At 35.4% G+C, this 20963-nt stretch overlaps 1 protein-coding gene across 1 annotated transcript; it reads right to left on the minus strand.

Moving 5' to 3' along the window:
• Nucleotides 1-1090: 1090 nt before the first annotated feature.
• LOC147392297 (Threonyl-tRNA synthetase) lies at nt 1091-20286 on the minus strand. The gene is made up of 21 exons (XM_086459165.1): nt 20264-20286; nt 19053-19346; nt 18725-18962; nt 18585-18644; nt 17010-17099; nt 14860-14934; nt 14588-14716; nt 14407-14496; nt 12479-12567; nt 12288-12384; nt 12115-12201; nt 9974-10058; nt 8119-8213; nt 7577-7609; nt 7400-7486; nt 6015-6107; nt 4961-5053; nt 4648-4869; nt 2789-2860; nt 2322-2393; nt 1091-1336 (listed from the first exon to the last, which is right to left on the minus strand). Exons 1-21 carry the CDS (start codon nt 20284-20286, stop codon nt 1241-1243), a joined length of 2220 nt encoding a protein of 739 aa, XP_086315291.1. The 3' UTR covers nt 1091-1240.
• Between the last annotated feature and the right edge of the window lie 677 nt (nt 20287-20963).

Consider the following 20963-nt stretch of genomic DNA (forward strand, 5'->3'; position numbering starts at 1 on the left):
TAAAAACCTCATTAATGCGTCAACCAGTTCGCCACAGAGAGAGCACAGAGGAGGTTAGACTTGCATTGTAAACAAAATAACAATGAGTTGTAAATCCAAAGAAAAATAAGACGTCAGCAACTTGATTTCATTGTATAAATCATATTTAAATTTAAAAAACAAAAAAACTTAGACTCGATCCAACTACCAAGCCTTTGAAAATGGCTACAACACCCTAATTTAAAATTAAATAAATATTGTGCATCTAGAATGGAGAGGCGGTCACATAATTTTCCTTTATTAGTAAGGGAAGTGTTTTTCAATTTAAGAGTTTAGTGGTGGTTCATTTTCGAAGCGTATAATCTGAACCATCTCAACTGCTATTATGGTATTAAAATTGAATCATCTAGAGTCTAGACATACCTGATATAGCCCCTACACATTTTGGTGAATATTTGAGATGCGAATCTTTTCAAATTGACATATACTTATAAGTGAAAAATGACCAAAACACCCTTATCTTCAACCTGTGATCAAAACCCCCTAGATTGTTCTTCCCAAAACAAGTTATTTTCACTCTTCAACCTCATTCAGAATAAGGAATGAAAGATAACTAGTTTAGAGAAGAAAAAGTAGGGTTTTGTGCTAGGTTGATCGAAAACAAACATATTGGCAAATTTATATTCTCATAGTTTCAATACGTTTGGTTTTCATTTCTAGATATACCAATGTAACTAATTAGTATGAGTCATGATTTTCTGACGGCACCAATGGCATATGCTCTCTGACATGGCATGGGCTAGAACTACAGATCTTTTTCCTCAGGATACACAACTGTATATCTCCGTGAATATGTTGTCTAGGAAAAAAAGATCTATGGTTCTGGCACATGCCACATCAGGGGGCATATTCAATTAATATTTCATAATGATAAAGACACTAGCTTCTTTATGTTCTTGCTACAATTTATGGAAGCTTTAGAAGGCCTCCATATAAAAGAGCGTTGAAAGGTACATATAAATCTCAATTGTTTGGAAATATGTTCAAATTCGATTAGAAGAATGCTCAACACTGCTCTAAGATACCAAAGACAAAGATACCGAAAAAAGAATATTCAGCAATTTTCAACTTGTCACTAGAAATTTGTTAAAAATACACAAAAACGGTAAGTCCAGTCCGTCTCTTCTCAAACACACGACTAAATATTTAATTGAGATAAATAATTAAGATTAGTTGATGGTACCATCTTCTTATGAGAAGCTTAATGGAAAGCTGCGACCTCTCCCTTAAAGTGATTGAGAAGGTCCTCAATGCTCATAACTGAATGATCTCCTTTATCTCTGACCCTTACGCTCACCTGCACACGGTAGGAAGGATATTAGAAAAAAGCCAGAATATACAACACTTTGCATTGGTATTAGTAGATAATGACGAATAACCATATTAGCAACACTAACATACAGGTGTCGAGACCTAAAAAAGAAATGATACTAGGTAGAGTTGCAGTGGTGCTTCAGGCATAGAATCAATGTGTTTCGACGCGTGCTCTCAACTAGTTGCTCGTTGTCGAGCCACTTAGGTACAAGTAAAGCAGTATCAATCACTTTCTTCTCCCAAATACTTGAGACTGATGTCATCCGTGTTTCATACGGCCAGCAAGAGATTATACTTCAAAGTTCAAAATTTTAATGAAATGCTCTCTTATGCGCAAAATACAATCACTTCGGCTAATCACCATAGAATTTCCTAGGAAAATCCCAGCCTTATAAACCGAAAATAGGACAAAGTAAGTCGCTTTTACAACAACAACAAAAATCCATAAACCCCTTCCCCTTGGTTAATCGTCAATAAAATTTGCATCCCAACTCATTCATGACTCGTTTATGTGACTGAATTTTGAGGAGTATTAGAATGTGGGGAAGTCTCTTTCAAAGGACCCAGGGGAAGATTGTTCCCCAACTCCTTTCTCCCACTCTCCTTGAATTGCTTTCACCTGTAGAGATCCAGTCTCATACTCACCAAGAGTCCATTGATTGCACCCAATCAGTTTTGTAAAAGCATCAGTAGTCCACGATGTCAACTATATGTATAACTTGTACAAATCTTTCATTTTCAAGTTCGATTAACAGTTTGTCCAAAGGACCAACTATTGTACAATGCATAAACACCAAGTAAACAGCATAGAGAATCTTGTTTAAGATATCGATGATGCAATACAACGGTTAATATCACTAGAATTAGTGACCAACTTATGGCCAACAGATTGAGCAATAAAAGCAGGTAGTCATGTTCATATGAACCAACATACTGAAAAGAAAGAAACTTAAGGGGTAAAAGCAAACCTGCCCAGTGTTTGCTTCCTCCTCACCAACGACAAGTATATAGTTGAATTGTGCCAACTGAGCTTCACGTACCTGGTGAGAGCCCCAAGTAAAATGGTATGAGTAGTAGAAACAATACAAAGAGTGAAAAGCATACTGAACTGATCACAGTGGAGAATAGTGGTACAAATCAGGTTAGCAGGATTTTCATATGCTGTGCTGTAGCTATTTTGGCATGATAAAATACGTTCACTATTAATAACACCTAACCAAAAATTGAGAGATGTGTGCACTCGGACTGAATCATCATCATCATCATCACACAAGTGAACAGATAAAAATTCAATGGAAAATTCATCTTTTGTTGGAACCTGAGTCAATAGAAGCACTTCAATCCGTGCTATCTAAATGAAATAAATATGAAGTCCATTCCACATTATACGGAAACAACAAGTATTGTACAAGTTCTGAAGGTGTTGGAAATGTACCTTTTTCTGGATTTTTCTATCTGTTGTATCAACTTCAACATAGTAACCAGCATCATGAATCTTATCCCGTACCTATGAACATATAACAGAACATTGACCCCTCAAATTCATGAACGTGCAAATAGTAAGTGATAAGAATATCAATTAATAAAATAGTGAACTTAATGACCACCAAAGCCACAAAGTGCGGGAGATGTGTTACAATATTAACCCTTCAAGTTCATCAACCAAAATTTAGCTTCAGCCAAAAGGTGAATTAGAACTTACCAACATGTACAATAGTTCTAAGCCAAACATAAGACTGGACTGGAAATGCAAAAACATATAGCTACTAAAACTACAAAACTCGAAAGATTTTTCAAAGAATCATATCCCATGATAACCAAAACCTCCAATATAACAATCGTAGCATTGTTGACACCATACAATATCGATACATGCACTGATGCACCTGATACCAAATAGAAGTTCACATTCTAGATTTTTCCCATTTTCTTTATACTATTGGTAATTGTCGTAACTTGTAACTGCCAATCTTGGTTGAAAGAAAATCCTTTCTAAGATGATGCTCCCATTCTATAAACCCTTCCCCAATTCTGACTGGGACAGCAAACCACTAGTAGTTCTGAAATACAGAGCCACGTACTTATTCAAAACAGACTCCCGCCACTTAACGTAAATCATTAAATTATATAATTATTTTTATTTTCTAGTTTGTAGTATGCAATTTTAATCTTTGTATGCAAAAATGACGATATTGAATCCTTGAAATATGACCTCCATGATTTCATTTTTGATACTAAAGTATTTTCCTTATTGATTAATCATATGTAGTTTCTTATCTTTTATTGTTGCATTGCATAAGTTCACCAATTCACCAAAAGGTTACTAACTAGGCGAAACTAGTGAAGGTAAACTAATTACACGCAAATGTGCAATTTTTAAAATAATTTAATTCAATAATATGTATCTATACTTTTGATGTCTTCTTCTTGATCAGTAAAAATTTATTGGAAAGGAAACAAGACAAATGATGCAAATCAAATAGTGAGAGAGAATCTCACAAATCTGGTAAAGTGGCTAAGGCGGCAGCTAACTAACATATCCTCTCATTCAAATACAAAGTCTTCAAACCACGGACCTCTAAAGTCACGGCTGAGGGAGGTCCGCTTATATAGGAGGGCTTTGGTGATTAACTCCAACAATTAGGAAGATCTTTGTTCTCAAACACCCGGAAATTCACAAATTTCCTATCAGAAAAACACTTCAAGAATGCCAATCAATGACCAAATTGAGCACTTTTGGAGCAAACCCCAACTCATGTGAAATTTCCCAACAAAAACTAGACCATAATTCCCACGTGAAAAGATAATGGATAATGTAATGGGTTACTGTCTCTTCTGCTCCTCTACACCTATTGGCTAACTATAAGAATCTTATCCAACATGAAAGTGCCAGCTTGCAAAGTTGGTAAGGTTCATGAGTGTTGAATCTTATCAAAACCTGGCTTCACCCACTAGATCCTAACCACAAACCCGCTTGACTATCAAAAACAAAAAGGAATAGTGTAAAGCATGGCAAACCAAATGAAAAAGCAACCTTTGAGGGGTTCGAAAAATCTCCCAAAGGCATGTCTGCTTAAATCTTGTTCAGCTAAATTTAAAATAATTCGGATATACTTGAAGAAATCAAATCCGCTAAAAATCGGATTCGGAACACTCGGATTTCGGATAAAATCCGACCCATTTTAAGCCCTACCTTCTTCACCATTCCAAAGTTCATAACTATGACGGTCATCAAGAGCACCTAATGAAGATCATAAGGATATTTAAGTCAAACTATAAACTGATTCCAGTTACCTGCAAAGCATATGGTTGGGATTTCTCTGAAACAGGGCAAACAATTGCTTGACGTGGACTTAGCCAGAAGGGCCATTTTCCTTTATAGTGTTCCAAAAGTATTGCAAGCATGCGCTCAACAGACCCTAGGATGGCCCTATGTATCATAACAGGTCTCTCCCTTTTAGCTTCATCCTCTGCCGAGTAAGACAACTCAAAACGTGAAGGAAGTTGAAAGTCCAGCTGCAACCATGGGTAATCATTAGTTAGTCATGCAAATAATACTTCTCTTAAAAATAAATAAATAAAATACAAATGTTCCATTATTAATAACCTGTAATGTTGCGCACTGGAATTTCCTCTTTAAAGCGTCAAAAACACTAATATCTATCTTCGGTCCATAAAAGGCCCCATCTCCTTCATTTATCTATACAAAAAAATTCATAAATTAAAGGCTAAATAGCAGGATTAATTCTATAAAAGAGATAAAAAAGAGAGTAATGTTATTCATGCAGTTGTGATGAATATGACCATTTTTTAATAGAAGAAAAACAATAAAGCAGTAAAGTTCCTGCAGCCTGGATGAATTATGACCTTTTTGTCAACATTTTCAGCAATTCAGCTGTTTTCAGATGCAATTTCTGCTCCTCTAGTTTGAGGGCCATTTATTTGGGCAGAATAACATTACTTTCAGAAATTGATCCAAGGATCGCTGCTTATGTCCCATGGTTCCAAAAGTCTTTCTATACAATCATACAAAATCCAATAGTACTTCCACTCAAATACATGCTTTTTTTTTTCAATTTAGAAACTCTTACAGAGATGTTTTATCTTAACTACTGTTGAAAACTATAATGAGGTATAAACCCTACACATAAAAAAGAAAAACATCGGAGAAAGACTCAAACATTACTTGATCATATAAAAGAATGATGTGAAATTGCTGTAGAGGTTCATATGGTACCAGAAAAATAAAAAATATTTAACATAGATTGTATAATGGTTAATGACAAAAGGAAGGTAAGCATGAAACAAGAACCAGCTTTCTTCAGAAAATGGAAGCCTGTGAGACGAACTTTTAAAAATAACATTCTTTTCTAGTTCTCATACAATAAGGACATAGAAATGGGTGGGAAAAACCCCACACAAAAAAAAAAAACATTACACCTTTAGTCTAGTATACAAATGAAAGAAAATTACATAAAAGGTCTAGAAATGATAACAACTATTAGAGGCTAAAGAAAACACATACAAGAGGATGCAGATTTAATTTGGAATTGACTAATGGTTATTTCAAACAGACCACATTTCAGAAGAAACGATCTGAATTGCAACAAATATAAATTTAATATTAAGACTGTTACGAGAAAATAAATGTGAAATATTACCTGCCATGGCCTACCAAACTCATTCAATGCTTCCGTGAGATCAGCTTCGGCCTTTTCCCATGTCGCTATGTCTCCAAGATATTTCTCCGGTCTCTACATTGTAAAACAAGGATAAGATTAAATTAAAAAAGGTCGAGCCATTCCTTCCCATCATATGTATCATCAACAAAGGAAGAGTATGTAGAACAGACAGAAAGAGATGCTTTCATGGATATGCAAACCAATTTGAAAAACCATGCTAAAAAACACACCTGCACAAACAAACAAACTCTATTTTCTAGGAATTTTCCATGCTCAATGTCATTTTTTACCCATGTATCAAACACATACCAGCACACTTTATCAAACAAACATTTAATTTATTCAAATGTTTTATTTCAGTACCATTTTTATGTTGTTTGCATTATTGTAATGTACATCACCTTATCAAAATATATTCTTTCTACATAATCAAAAATATATATATTCTTTCTAGTTTGTATGTTTAACAGGAACTAAAGTATTAAATAAGAGGGCTACTTAACATATGAAATAAACTATATGGAATTGGAAATATCATATCGGGTTTATGGAGATCAATGTGTCTGACATTTTGTAACTGTGCCAGACCCCCAGAAACATGTCTGAATTTGTTACATAGTGAAAAAGATTTTTTAGAGGTAAAATATAGTTAACTATGAGTCTCAAACATAAGCTTATTTGATAATAGAAAGGAAATGACACGTGTAATTTTGGTTCTTTTTTGCGAAAGTGTAAAGCTATGTTTATAAAGATCATATACATGCATGTGAAGAGATTCCACAAAATTAAACCGCTAAACAAGATTAACCCAAAAAAAAGAATCCTGATTATTAGCATTGTTCTTCATATTATAACATAAACTAGCTTCAAAAAGAATCCATCATCCCAAAAAGGAAAACCAATTAGATAGAATTTTAGCAATTATAAGTTATGTAAAGTGAGTAGTCCTGCAAAAGTCCAATAGCGAGGTTTTCTTCTTTTTTGGGTCAGTAGCAAAATACCCCAGAGCGGGTCCCATATTTATGTTATTTGCAAATGATATAGTGCTCTTTGATGAGACTAGAGAGGTTAAACAGTTAATTTGAATATCAAGGGATTTAGAGCAAGTAGGACCATGAAAGAGTATATGGAGTACAACTTTAATGAGAACCATACAAATATGAACACCCAGTAAAAATTGATGACCCGAAGCAACCATTTTAAAAAGAACCATACAAATGTGAACGTTCACTAAAGATATGTTAAGTTGCATTCGGATCTGGATGCAATGCAACCCATTTATGCCTTACCATTAGCATTATATTGATAATCAATAAATTTTTAAACCAAATGAAAAGTGAAAGATGACCACAAAAATTTCATACCGTTGAGAGCTCCAGCTCAAATGTGAACCCAAATGTATCATAGGCATGTTTAATAAATTCCAAGACACTCCTAACTTCATCTTTTATCTGAAAAGATTAAGTAAAGCAGTTATCTTGAGCATACAAACAAAATGAGTACGCTAGTATATTACACCTATCATATAAACTTGAGCTCACCTGGGACTCCCTACAAAAGATGTGAGCATCATCCTGCAAAAGAAGCAGACTATATAAAGTCAGAATAAATTTTAATTGAAGAAGTGCCAACTTAGCTAAGTGGTAAGAGGTGTGGAGTGTTGTTACCACGTCCTAGGTTCAATAAAAATAATAATAGAAAATTAAGCGTGGAAATCTTACCGAACTAGGAACAACTAAAGCACAATTAAAAAATGGTAACATGAGGTTAAGGCAAATTTTGAAAAGCCTTCTTGCTAGGACTACCTGCTAAATAAAAAGGATTGGATCTCACCTAGGTGAGAGCCACTCATCACCAGGGAAACCCATAACGCAGGGATAAATGCAAGCTGCCATGGTTGCATTGGCTAACACCTACATCTTAATATTAGCCACTGAAGATGACATTAACCTGCATTGTTAAACCCTTTCCTAATGCTGAAGTGGTATGGACCAGAGAAAGGCTCCTCATTTTTTGGAATCTCAGAGTATTTCCAAACCATTTTCCTAAATTAGTTGTAAATGCAGCACAACTGAAAAGATACCTGCTGAAATCTCCTAACACGTGTTAATCCAGTAAGAGCACCACTAGCTTCATTCCGATGCAAAACTCCAAAATCAGCTAGTCGAAGAGGTAATTCTGAAATACCATCCCCAAACAGTAAAAAACTGGACGGGAAAATCGGAAAAAACAAAGAAATATAGAAAACATAATATTAAGGTTGTGGAAATATTGCATAGTTCACAGGCCACACAGAACTTTACCAATAGTGAATTTTCAAAAAACAAACAGAAAAATTCAAATAATTAACTGCATTTAGAGAAATTAGATTTTATCCCCAACTTAATAGCTAGGGTTTTGGATAAGACGCTGTTCATGGTGAAGCTGATCATAACAGAGAAAGCCAGGTTAACCAAAACATCAAAATACTATTTGGTTTTGCACAATCTGTTCAACTTGCTCAGGATTAAATTATTCTCATCATGTATAAGTGGACATTAATTTTTCTATGTGTCAATTCTTCTCTCAGAACACCAAGTAAGTAGACATACAATGTCAAAAGAAGCGCTGGCGCCTTATATAGTGGAGACAAAAAAAAGGAAGATGTGTCTCCTTGGAAAAAAAGGTGCAGGTCGGACAAAGCTCAATGGCAGTGCTTTAGGCTCATATGGTTGGTTAGTAAAGGTGGTGTGTTCCGCAACAAGATGGATGAAATCATTATAACCTTTTCTGATGCTAATCGAGTTGGGGTTTCCCATGAATCATAGAGAAATTAGATTTTATCCCCAACTTAGTAGTTAGGGCTTCGGATAAGACGCTGTTCATGGTGAAGCTGATCATAACAGAGGAAGCCAGGTTAACCAAAACATCAAAATACTATTTGGTTTAGCGCAATTTGTTCAACTTGCTCAGGATTAAATTATTCTCATCATGTATAAGTGGACATCAATTTTTGTATGTGTCAATTCTTCTCTCAGAACGCTAAGTAAGTAGACTTACAATGTCAAAGGAAGCGCTGGCGCCTTATATAGTGGAGACAAAAAAAAGGAAGATGTGTCTCCTCCTTGGAAAAAAAGAAGCAGGTCGGACAAAGCTCAATGGCAGTGTTTTAGGCCCATATGGTTGGTCAGTAAAAGTGGTGTGTTCTGCAACAAGATGGATGAAATCATTATAACCTTTTCTGATCCTAATCGAGTTGGGGTTTCCGGTGAATCATAAGTTACAGCCGCTCTCTTCGACGACAAATTTGAATACCATTTGCTAGCAAGAGGAATCTCAGGGGATGTTGTTGAATGGGCTGGCAGTTAGAGAGTAGCCAATGATATTGATAATATAAGGGAGTGGAGTAATGGAACATCATTTACTTTCACGCTTTACTATTTTCTTCTTTTGCCTTATCATTCCTTCTTTCTTTTCCCACCTATGTAGAGAATTCTCTCAAATTCATGCCCAATTCATCCACTACAACCTCCTATCCAACCTCCCCCTTGACCGCTACGTCTCTGTCTGCAGCACCCTCCATAAGATGCCTTACACTCACGATTCAGCAAACCCAAAACCCTAATCTCCTATTCAATTCCATGATCAAAGCCTACTTCAGGACCTCAGAAGAATCCTTCAATTTATTCTCCCTCATGAAAAAAATTGGTATCCTGCCCAATCATAAATAGTTATTAAGGGAGTGGGCAGTGGGGAACCATTTTCTTTTACTTTTAATAGTGACTGAGTGAGAATGATGTTTTGGATTTCCCTAGCAAGGAGCAGTGCAAGTAAGAATCTCTGTATATTGGCAATTCTCTTCCCAAACTATTTTTCTATTTTTCTTGTATGATACAAATATCAAAGTTTCTTACAAAATCAGAGGAAAAAAGGTCAATAGAAGTTAAGCAATATTTCACCTCTGTATGAACGAACTCTATGATCAAACATCAAACAGTGCCCAGGGCAATTCATTGGCTTAAGTCCAAATTCTTGTTTCTCAACCTGCACAAGATACAAGTATGTTATCGAATCAAAGGAAGCACGATATCAAGGGCCAAAAAAGGAAACAAAAACTATTTCATTGATGCATCATAGGAGGAGGGGGTGAATAGCTCTCATAGTTATGCTATTAGATAGATCTAGAAGTTATGCTAGCTCCCACCTGACATGAGCATTAGTTTTCCTGAGGCTATTGCAAATTTGCTGGATGTAGCCAATACCCTTAGATAAAATGCAGCAGTGGGCTATAGACATGTAGTCATGTAACATTTGACAATAGTCAGTTGAGGTCACCATAGAGGATTTAGGTTACTATAGCAGGATATAGCTTCAAATCCAGTTTATCATGATAAGACTACCATACATAACTTGATTGTCACTTCAAGGAGAAAGTAACATTTGAAGAGATTTGCGTTGTCTAATTCATTTGTATGTGGGGAAAAACCAGCTACTGTGGTTATAGTACCACCTGTTTGTGCTCGTTTAGGTGCTTTTCACATTGGCATTTAGATCCATTCTTTTGCTGATTCAAGAGAAAGATCTCAGAAGATTGTGTCTTGGTGGGAAACTCACTTCTGGATTTCTATCCTACATGTGGAGATATAGAAATTGCTTGCGAGATCCTCTTTATGAGAAGCCTCAAAAAATGTGTTTTCGTGTAATAGTATGGTTCAGGTAGGAGTTTTGTAAATGAGAGCAGCTTGTGGGGAAATCAACCACAGATACAACTTTCTGGGTTCTTGGGTTCCAGCATGTCCACACAGGTCAGGTGCAAAGGGATAACGCATTGATTGTTCAATGATTGTAGAGTACCAAATCAGGCCAAAACTTGAGCATTATAGATGTGTGGTTGATCTTCTCAGGTGTAACAGGGCATGAGGGAGGCTTAGGTGTTATCAAGAGAGCAAATGCTAATATGGGGTGGCATAGTTGTTGCTCTTTGAGAGGCTTCCTCAGCCTCCTTGTACTTTGTTCTTCCTTTTTTCATCAATATATTACACTTATCAAAAATAAATAAAAAATATGGGGTGGCATAGCCAAATCTTTAGTGAACAAAGCACATGGAATAAAGCAAACTTCTGTGAGAGAAAATAGGTGTTGTCATCCAACATCTATGCTGAACAAAGCACAAGGAATAAAGTTTTTTTTTTTTGGATAGGTAAATGCTTGATTAGTAGTCAGTGACAGGTAATATGGTTAGTGGTTAGCATGAGAAGTATGGGTTCAAGGGAGTTTGAACCTAGGACGTGGGAACAACTCTCCACACGCCTTACCTCTTAGCTAACTGGCACACTATCACTTTTATAGCACATGGAATAAAGTTGAGAAGGTGAGAGTGATAATGAGGAGAAGAGTGTCCTAAAGGCACCAGGGCACAGTATGCTAGGACAAAATTGAAAGATGAAGCTAATAAAGGAGCCTTTAATAATAAATGACCTATTTTGTTGTAATAGCACGATCACATAGTTACGTGGAGAAAAAGAGGCGCATAGATACCAAAAAATGGAAAGCAATGAGATTATAAATCAACTTAGAAGATTAGGTGAAAGAACTATAAATCAAAAAGTGTTCTTGATAACTAGAATGTAAGAATTTCAGCGTGTGTTGAATTGGTGCATTTTGTTTGGGCTTGGGTTATGCAGAAAATTTCCCAATATGATCATTTGAAGAGGATGGGAAGAATCTTTTAGTTGGCCGAATGTTGATGAGACACACGGGATGGACCAAGCTCTACCTAAGCTTGGCTCGCAACATAGGTAGTTGGGACAAACACTATGCCACCCGTGATAGGCCTTAACCCGGTCCAAGCCCAGTAAAGATTGGGTATAGTGGGTGAGCATAAACTTCTATTTAAAAGTTAGGCCCAGGTCTGGCCAATTATCTAGCAGGCGTTAAAGCAAACCCAGGCCTGACCTGACAGACCAACAAGATGTAGCACAAGCCTATAGAAGGATGGGCCTTAAAGCCTATCACACCAACCCAGCCTGTTAACACCCAACAAATTGATGAACATCTAGATCTTACGCATGGCATCCAAATGGCCTAATTAAAATCTTACCTCAAATACAAACATGTTCTCTTTGTAATTTGCAGCATGACCGGAGGTTTCCCAGAGTTGCATATTGTACATGTTTGGTGTCAAAACCTGCCAAAGAGAACAAATGTGAGCGATTCAACTACTCAACATCACAAATTTTGAATGGCTTAGTTAACTAGAAATATAAATTCAACCTCTTCATAACCTCTCTCCCTATATTGAGTTCGTATGAACTCCATTAATTTGTTGTAAATTCGAGCTCCATGGGGCAAGAAGAACCAACTTCCAGGGCTGAAATGTCATAGAAAATGCAATTACTGAATGTTGTGGACAGTATTGACCAAAATAGTATAGTAATCTATATTATTAATAGAAACTCATATACCTCAGCGGATGACAAAAGAAAAGCTCTTGTTTTGCCCCCAATAACCTGTGATCATATTTCTTTGCTTCCTCCAACAGAGTGAGGTACTCCTGCATGATTTATCATTGTAAAGGAGCTAACTCTATAATTTAAAGCGATGAACTTATCAAATTCGAGAAGTATGGTCATAATGGCACTAAAATCATATGCATGCTCTTATATATTGTTTACCTATGAAGCTGGCTACCAAGAAGAACCATAATAACCAAGTTCTGATTAGGCATTTGTTCGACAGGGTTTAGTACAGTTTAATTCGGGAGGGATTCATAAAAAATTCAGGGACTATAAAATTGATGTGTTTTACCAAATAAATAGGTGCATTATGGAGTTAAGAGTTTTGAGAGATGAAGGCATAGGTTTGGGCTGATTTAATCAATCAAAAAAAAATTCAAGTCATCAATTAATTTGAAGAATTACCAATTAATTCCACAAAATGCCAATTTATTTGGTGAAGTAATCAAGCAACCCCTTACCCCCGAATTTTTCCTAATTTTTGGGAAAAATCGGAGAATTTTGTGACAATATGGAACAACTAGCATTATCTTTTTTTTTTAATGGCATTTTTTATTTTTTTTTTGCATCTCATGGATTTGTTGTAAAAGATATTGTTAGTTTAAAAACCGCATATCACAAAACACTATATATGAAAATGATTAGAATCAAATATATTTTTCAAATATGATGAGAAATTTGCAGTCTAAGGGCTTTGGAATAAGTAGAACCAAGACCACATGCATGGAGTGTAAATTTGGTATTGAGATGCAAGAAAACGAATGTCCAGTAAAAATTGATGGTCCAGAAATACCCCAACACGACCACTTCCATTGTCTTGGGCCTATTATGCAAGAGGATGGAGAGATTGAGGAAGATGTTGCCAAAGCTGAATAGTTAAAGAGAAGGAAAATCTTATAAGATGACAAAGACCAATTATACTTATTGGAGCTGAATGGTGATGGTCAAGAAGCATCATGTTAATAAATTGAGCATAGCAAAGATATGAATGTTGAAATGGATAAGTAGAAAAACTAGGAAAGATAAAATTAGAAATGACCTATTCAAGAAAATGTAGGAGTATCTCCAATAGGAGATAACTAAGAGAAAGTCAACTAAGATGGTTTGGGCATGCTGAACGAAGGCATGTAACAAATGCAATTAAAAGAAATATTCAAGTTGAAGATGCTAAAAGAGCAAGTGAAACCCAAAAGAAAGTGGATTGAGATAGTGAAGAAGGATATGAACACACTTTCAATAATAGAAAACGTGGCTTTGGACATAGTGGACTGGAGGAACTAGATTGTTTAGCCAACCTCAAATCCTTGATAAGGTTTTGACGATGATGATGATGATGATGATGCAATATCATGACTCATGAGGAATATTATAAAGTCAATAAATAAACAACTACTGATATTTTTCACATATCATGCCCAACGCATAAGAGCTGTTAACTCCTTGCAGAGGAAACAGACAACTTTAAATGATACCCGGCTATCTAGTCAATCACTTGCTTATCTTCTACACCAAAAAATTTCCTTGAAAATGAGAAAAAAAATTTAATTTATAAACAGAATTTATTAAAAAAGCAGAAGTACAAGAAGGTGGTTGAGATGATCAGCCGAAACAGAAAAACGTACACCGACCTCACTACTCCCATCCCCAAATAACAATAAGCCCAAAGTCAATAAACCATGCAGTTCAAAAGGTGATGCAGAATTTAAACACATGCATCAATAGGTAACAGAATTATGCACATATGTCCCTCAAGGCCTCTCTTGTCCTTACCCTTAGGCTTATTAAAAAAATAGTTATAAAAAAAATAAATATATATATATATATATATATATACTAAATAACTACAATTGATTAAGATGCCCGATATAAGATGATACCTTCAGGCGTTTGGAATCTGGATAAGATATCCCATAAACTCGTTGCAGACTTTCACGCTCCTTTTTTCCCCTCCAATAGGCTGATGAAGCCTTCAGATTTCAACAATTTAGTTAAACACTAATGCCATATGCACATGCAAATAGTTAAAATTTCAATTCTATTAGTCATGTGATTTATTACCTTTAAACAGGCAAATGCTTTCACAAAAGATGTATTTGGTATATGGGGTCCACGACACAAATCAACCAAGGGCCCGCATCTATATACAGTGATAGTCTTGTCTTCTGGTAATTCATTAATGATCTCAACCTGAACAGAACAGATAACTTCAATGCTTTTCACAACAGATCATGCACATGGGAAATCCTGTAAAGACAGAAGTGCTGACACAAAAGTACTTTCAAATAATTCTTATAGTTAAAAGACAATACATAGCAAGTAACAACACTTGCCTTAAAATTATTTTCCGAAAACATTTCAAGAGCCTGTTCCCTTGATACTTCTATGCGATCAAAAGGTTGCTTTTCCTGCAATAAAAAGTGCAGGAACACGTTAATGACGGAAGAGCAAGAAAAGCTTCCACTGAGGAACATCTACAGAAAATATATGAAATTTTCAATATGCATCGACCAGCAGACAGTCTAATATATGTGAAGATCCTAAAGTCACCAATCAGCCATGTTTTCTAGAGTCAATTGATGGATAGGCTTAAAAGTTTCCACGGCTAGGGTGAGTTCTCTAGAGTTTTAAGGTCTTATGTAATTATATGTTGTGCACTTACAAATATATAATGTTAGGCAATCTCAGTTAATATACAACTTGATCAGACTGATTAATTTCAAAAACCTCATTTTCTTAGTATATACATAAATATTTACAATAAATAAGAAACCATCGTTTAAGGGCCGTCAGTGTCATATAATTGTCAGTAATTATACGCATGAAATAAAATGGGTTAAGTATGAGACTATATTCATAGATCGAAAGCTACTTATAAAATTACAATGATATTTTCAATCACAAATAATACACAAGTAAGTTCGGTGTAGAGATCTTAGTAGACGGATACTTGATATCAACAACAGAGAAAATGAAATCAAATGCATTAATTATCTATTTATAATCTTATTTCCATATTCTAAAACTAAGTTTGAATGATAAACTAAGATAATAAGAGCAGAACTGGATGCATCAATGATATATTCTAGGTTTATAAATGATTAAAATGAGATCATTACTTCCATTGTTGCATGAAAAAGGCATATACCTCACACTACATGCTTACTAGTGTGAGCAGAACCACATGCTCATGAGGCATGTCTTATCCATTGATGTTTTGGAAACAGGCAGATGCCTCACACTTTATACACCTTTTTCAATGATTCTGTCAAAAGCCTGCACCTTCTGTGTGCATGGTAGTGGTGGCAGGTTATCTTAAAAAAGTTCTTTTTTTATATAAGAGGTTTAAAAGGCTCGACCTTATTTCATTCGTCTATCAATCCCAAATAATAGTTCAAGTTATAATTGTAAAGCTTATGTTCCACGCCTTGAGGCTTATCCCCCATGACTCCAAATTTAAAAACACTGACCCAAAGTAATGCATATGGAAAAATTAGTGGATGTCAACCATCATATGCACCAAAGGATGTCCAAGAAGACACAGTAGTGTGAATTGATCATGGGGCATTTCCAATGTCACACCAACATTTTGCAAAAGCTGTATCAAGCAATTCACCAAGGTGGAGAAGGCAAATGGGATCAGAGATCTATTCCTAGAGTTGTGGAAATTTTCTTTAAGTTTTTGTATACTCGTAGTCGTGGAACATAATTTTGTACAATCAACCAAGTAATTTTAGAGAATGTGCCAACTAACTTAGTTGGAAAAGCCTATGCCATAGACCTTGGTTCAATTCGCACCATCACCAAGTTACTTATCTCAATAAAAATTGTCTTATTGATAATAAAGAAATACTGTGTAATTTTAGTTCTGAGTCTTGTATTTCAATATCTGCATTATTATGTACTAAACATTATTAAACTTGCATTTGTTGATCCAGTTTTCAAGCTTCATTGTGTTATAATGAGCAATTCCCGCAATCACCAAGTTATCAATCTCATTGAAAACAAATTCACTAACCAGGAAAAAAAACTACGTAATTATTGCTCTCGCTCTTAGTTATTCAAAGCTATGCATTATTATGACATTAGTAATCTTGCATTTGTTGAGCCAGCTCATAATATATCATGTTATAATGAGTAATGAGCATGTTTTCACGTTTGTTGCATCATTTCCTAAAGATTATTCACCTGAAAGCATTGCCTTTCTAAGACAATCTCAGACAATTTCAAGACATCTGATTTTCCAGGATCAATGAAAGTTGAATGAATTATTTCCAACTTTTTAGTTTCTGAAGTTTATTCTGAAACAAAAGTTTAGAAACTAATCAACATAATATAGAAGCACAATAGAATATTATAAGGGTTGGGCATCAAGGATGAAAAAGATGAATAGTGCCCCATTGTGAGATGAACACAGAAGCTAACTTCTTTAAAATAAAAATAAAAGAAAAGAAAGAAAGAGGATGATAAAAGTCAACAATACCGCAACAGCTTTCAATGCCCCGGATTCAATTCGTTTGAAGTGATCCTCATTTAACCCCAGTTCCCCATAAAATGCATCGTAGTAGAAACCCTAGAAGAGGCATTCAAACATTTCATTAAAAGCTTGCTCAAACTGACTTCCTAACTCACAATACATTACAATATGCAGCAAAGCAAAGTCCAACCATATAACTATATATAACAACAATATGCTAATCATAGAATACCAAAGTAAGAGGATGTATAGTGATATCAACACTATGGTTTGCATAAAGAACAGGACACATGTAATTCCTAAACTAACAAGTTAGGTCACTACTCTATCTTTCATTGCAATAACCTTGGGGAAAATCATTTGTCAAACATTGACTTACCGTAATAATAGACATGAAAGCTAACGGCACTAAAATGATTATGGCAAAAGTATTATGTGGTCAGGAACTCCGGAACTCCAAAACATGGAGCCATGAGAGAGAGGTGCACCCAAAAGACTAGTTGACAAAATCATTGCAACCCAATGAAAATCCTAAAAATTACTCATGCTCTTTGTCACCCACTTTCCTTATTTCTTAAAAAATAAGAATCATAATGCTTTTGCCAATATACCAAAAGTATCATGTTACTCATAAAAAAAATAATGCTAGAATGCGGCCATTTCCAATAAAAAACCACACACAAGATTTGCTGGAATTCAGTTTAGTGATATAACTACATATGAGTTTAAAAACAGAAGGAAATTTCATCCCCCCCCCCCCCGGGCACCCGAGTAATACTTGGGCCACGTTCATCCATCCCCTTGCTTCTTAAAGAATTGGAATTGGAATGGATTTGCCAATATACAATAATATTATGTCATAACGCAGACATTTTCAATCAAAAATCATACACAAGTTTTATTGCAATCAAATGTTGTGGGAATAAAACGACATTTGAGTTTAAAACAGATACAAAGTTTGTCCATCCCTTAAGCCCCCTTAAGTGAAGTCCTCTTTCCACCTAGGATCTCAAAAATCGGCCAAGATTGAGATGACTCGCCCGATTCATTTCGGTATCATTCGTGAACGAGACGAGATGCCATGGATGAGATCTGCAAGCTTCAGCTTCTTCCTGTCCGTCTCCGTTTTCTTTTTAGTTCAAAGGTTTGGGAAAAAACTCTCGTCTAGCCTGAGATAACCAATATGACTCGCCAAGTCGTCTAGGTATAATTTCATGAATGAGACAAGAGTGAAAGCCAAGATTGATAACCATGTTTCCGCGATACCCATGTGGTCTCAACCATACTCCAAATTATTACCATTATGAAAAATATTCTACTAAATAGAATGAGCATTCCACAAGAAGGTTTTCATCAACTTATCAACCTCTAGACAACACTGCCGGGTGTGGAGAATAAGGACATGAAGTAAATAGGGAGACTAGACAGAGTGCCTTTAATCAAAACCAATTTACCCATTTCAACAAATATACAGATTTCAAAAAGGTCAATCTCATTAGAATCTAACTCATAACCAAGTAAGCAACACAAAAATAAACAACTTCATAATTTTAAAAGAAAATAGCAAATATTTATCTTTACCTCTCCTCTAGTAGTACAGGGCCCAATGCACAGCTTGCATCCATACTCCATCTCAAGCGACTACCAATTGAACACAAAAACTCCAATTAATCCGAGAAACCTTTACACACACACACACACACACACACACACAAGTTCACCTGTCCAAGGATGTGGGCACTTGAATGCCACATCGTGTCGCGACCTTCATCAGTATCGAAAGTAAACAACTTGAGTTCACAGTCTCCTTCTAGAGGTCTCGACATGTCCCAAAGAACTCCATTCACCTGAGATATCAAAGCATTCGAAGCCAAACTTTTTGATATCTCCTTCGCGATGTCGAAGGGTGAAGATATCCATTTCTTTCCTTCCTTTACAGTTCCATCAAGCAAAGTAATTCTACATAACCAAATAAGGAAAAAAATCACACAAAAAATACGAATCAAAAACATCGAAATTAATAACTACTAGGTTTTGGTTGGTTCTTACTTAATCGGATCTCCACCAAGTTGTAATCTTTCTAAGTGTTGCTGTGCCTTAATGGATTCGAAGAGCTGGATTCGTTTCTGGATGACAGATTGAAGATAAGCTTCGTCCTTTGCGTGAATCAGATTGGGAGATGGTTTGGTTTTGCTCTTGGACTCGACTGTTTCCTCCATTTGTGATGGAGGGGAATAGAAGAGGCGAGGAGCGGCGTACGTACGCAGCTGTTGCAAAGAAGAAGTTCGCGTAGAAGAGAAGAAGAAACTGCGAACTTGAAAGGAGAGCATAAAATGGATCCACCTGCAAAGGTTGATTTAGACATTTTATACTTTAGGGCTACGAATATCAACGGGTCGGTTACGGTTCGGGTCCATGAGTATTTAAAACCGTCAAAAATCAGAAATCGTCTTTTTTATTTTTCATTGAGCCCCCAACGTACCTATCGAAATCTATTACGATCCCTTAGGCTAAGATTTAAACTTTTTGCTCCATTAACACTTAAGTATTTTTAGAGCATATGGAAGGGATCTATCATAGTAGACCACCGTGATTAATCTGGGAAGGGAGAATTTACGAAAAGAGAGAAAAAGGCACCTTAGTACTTGAAAAGAAGTCCAAAGGGTTGGGGGACTCGGCCATAAAGTGGGCCAACAAGAGTGTCGACCTTGAAGTGTGGGGGTAATGTTTACAAGTTGAAAAATTGTGGACCATCCATTTTTTGTAAACCATTTTTGATGGGTTAGAAGTTTTGGAATGGACTGATTTTTTGTGATAATGATCTCCTCACCAAAAATCAGCCCATTCCAAAACTTCTAACCCATGTTTTGAAAAATGTTTTGCCAAAATATTTGGTGCTGACTATTTCCATATATATATATATATAAAGAGAGAGAAAAATAAGTTGATCTTTTGTTAGGTAGGTTGTGGTGTGTACAATAAGTAAACACGAAAGGGTAAAATAATAATTTACCTTTTTTTTTTTTTTAATATTTACAAAAGTTAATTAAAGTGGATGTGATCAGCCATCTTGGGGTGTGTGTGTGCAAATAGTCACCCTTAAGTTTTAGAAAAATCCTTTCAAGAGACCCTACATCTTTTTAAGGGTTCATGGAAGATGATCACCTCCTTAGACTTTTAAAATTAGGTGTTTTAGAAACACTCCCTAGCAAATTGATAATATTATGTTTACCCTCTTGTAAATGCAAGATTAGATTTACCCCCCAAGACCATAAGCCAACATTGTTTTTTCTTAATAATTTAATAATGAAATTTTAATATTTTCAAAAGTTTGATTCAATAATTTAAATATTTAAATGGCATTTTGAAAAAAAAAATATTAAATTTCATTGTTAAATCCTCAAGATAACACATGACTTGCCGTCAAGTGGGTAAGTCTAAAATCTTGTATCCTACAAGGGGTAAACTTAATATCACCAATTTTACAAAGCGTGTTTATAAAATACCCTTCAAAATTCAATGTATGGTGTGTTATAAGCAAAATGGAATGAACCAATACTAGTTCCCTTATACAATTTCATGGGTGAATATCCAATTTGTGAGTTGATATGATGAAATTTCAAGTTTGATACACTGTTCATTTTAATTCCCAAGACATGCATTCGTCATTTGTGTGACCTAATAACCTGTGAGCATAATTTTAAATATCATCTAAGATGGAGACGACTCGTTTGATATGTCTCGGTATTGTCCACCAACAAGACAAATGGATAAATCAAACATATCAGACAAGATTTAAAATCATACTTTAATTTCTCATTATTGAATAAGACGACTCAAACGTATCAACAAACTCATTTGAGATGACTCGATCTCATTTATGGATGGGACGGCAAAATGATTTTTAAAACCATGTTTGTTAGTTCGGCACTTTTAATAATCTACAAAGGGAATGGATCA

This window comes from Akebia trifoliata, chromosome 11 (assembly GCF_017979445.1).
Source record: "Akebia trifoliata isolate Shusen 1 chromosome 11, ASM1797944v1, whole genome shotgun sequence".
Classification (NCBI taxonomy): Eukaryota; Viridiplantae; Streptophyta; class Magnoliopsida; order Ranunculales; family Lardizabalaceae; genus Akebia; species Akebia trifoliata.